At 35.2% G+C, this 749-nt stretch overlaps 1 protein-coding gene across 1 annotated transcript in view; it reads right to left on the bottom strand.

Annotated features, from left to right (window-relative positions):
- The window catches only part of LOC107485662 (transcription factor KUA1), a gene marked incomplete in the record, with an annotated part of 5,169 nt that overhangs the window by 3,891 nt on the left and 529 nt on the right, over nucleotides 1-749 (bottom strand). Inside the window, 1 exon segment of the mRNA XM_016106193.3 lies at nucleotides 590-749. Coding sequence (XP_015961679.1) covers nucleotides 590-749 — 160 coding nt within the window.

Below are 749 nucleotides of genomic sequence, written 5' to 3'. Positions count from 1 at the left end.
ACCTACCATATTCATTGGCCAACATTCAATACGGTTGGGATTCCAGAACTATGCAGCACAAGCATTCCAATAATTCATTCATAAAAAGTACAGTCTCCAACAAACTCAGCCTCCAGATTTTTTATTTATTGAATCTTGCTAAGACACTTATAAAGTGCTTAATGGAGAATGTTTTCAATAGAAAGATAAATAGTTGAAATTTTCAACGCATTTATGACAGTACATTTATACATTTATTAACGGAAAAAAAATTAAAAATTTCTAATAGTGGTAACATTAGCAAGTGTTAGCAAAACCCTTACTTGCTATTGACGTGATCTTTCTTATCTAGTTGATCCTACAGTAACACAATCAAACAAATAAATAAAAAAGAACAATTGTACCCTAATTGTAAATTGTAAATACAGAGTAATAATCATGCGAACAAAGATCACATAATTAATCCAAGCTACTTAGTTTATAATCTTATCTAACATAATCAACACCAAAATCACTCTTCAATCGAAGTCCAAAAATTTCGCATGCAATTAACTTAAGTATACACAAAATAAAAAAAAAAGAATTTTTTAACAAGGTGAAGAATTCAAACCCTTCTTTCTTTCACGGGAGCTAGAAGAGGAGCCAGGAACGAAGTCCTCGGAAGCATAACCGTCAGCGGTAGCCGCGTTATCGTGGTTATCCCCGGGCGAACCGGGGTTATTGGACCCAGAAGCGTGGATAGGTCCTGAACCGGACCCGGAACCGGCGTA

The sequence above is a fragment of the Arachis duranensis genome, chromosome 1 (genome assembly GCF_000817695.3).
Source record: "Arachis duranensis cultivar V14167 chromosome 1, aradu.V14167.gnm2.J7QH, whole genome shotgun sequence".
NCBI classification, from domain to species: Eukaryota; Viridiplantae; Streptophyta; class Magnoliopsida; order Fabales; family Fabaceae; genus Arachis; species Arachis duranensis.
The sequence above is the reverse complement of the archived record's forward strand: the minus strand, read 5'-3'. Positions and strand labels throughout refer to the sequence as shown.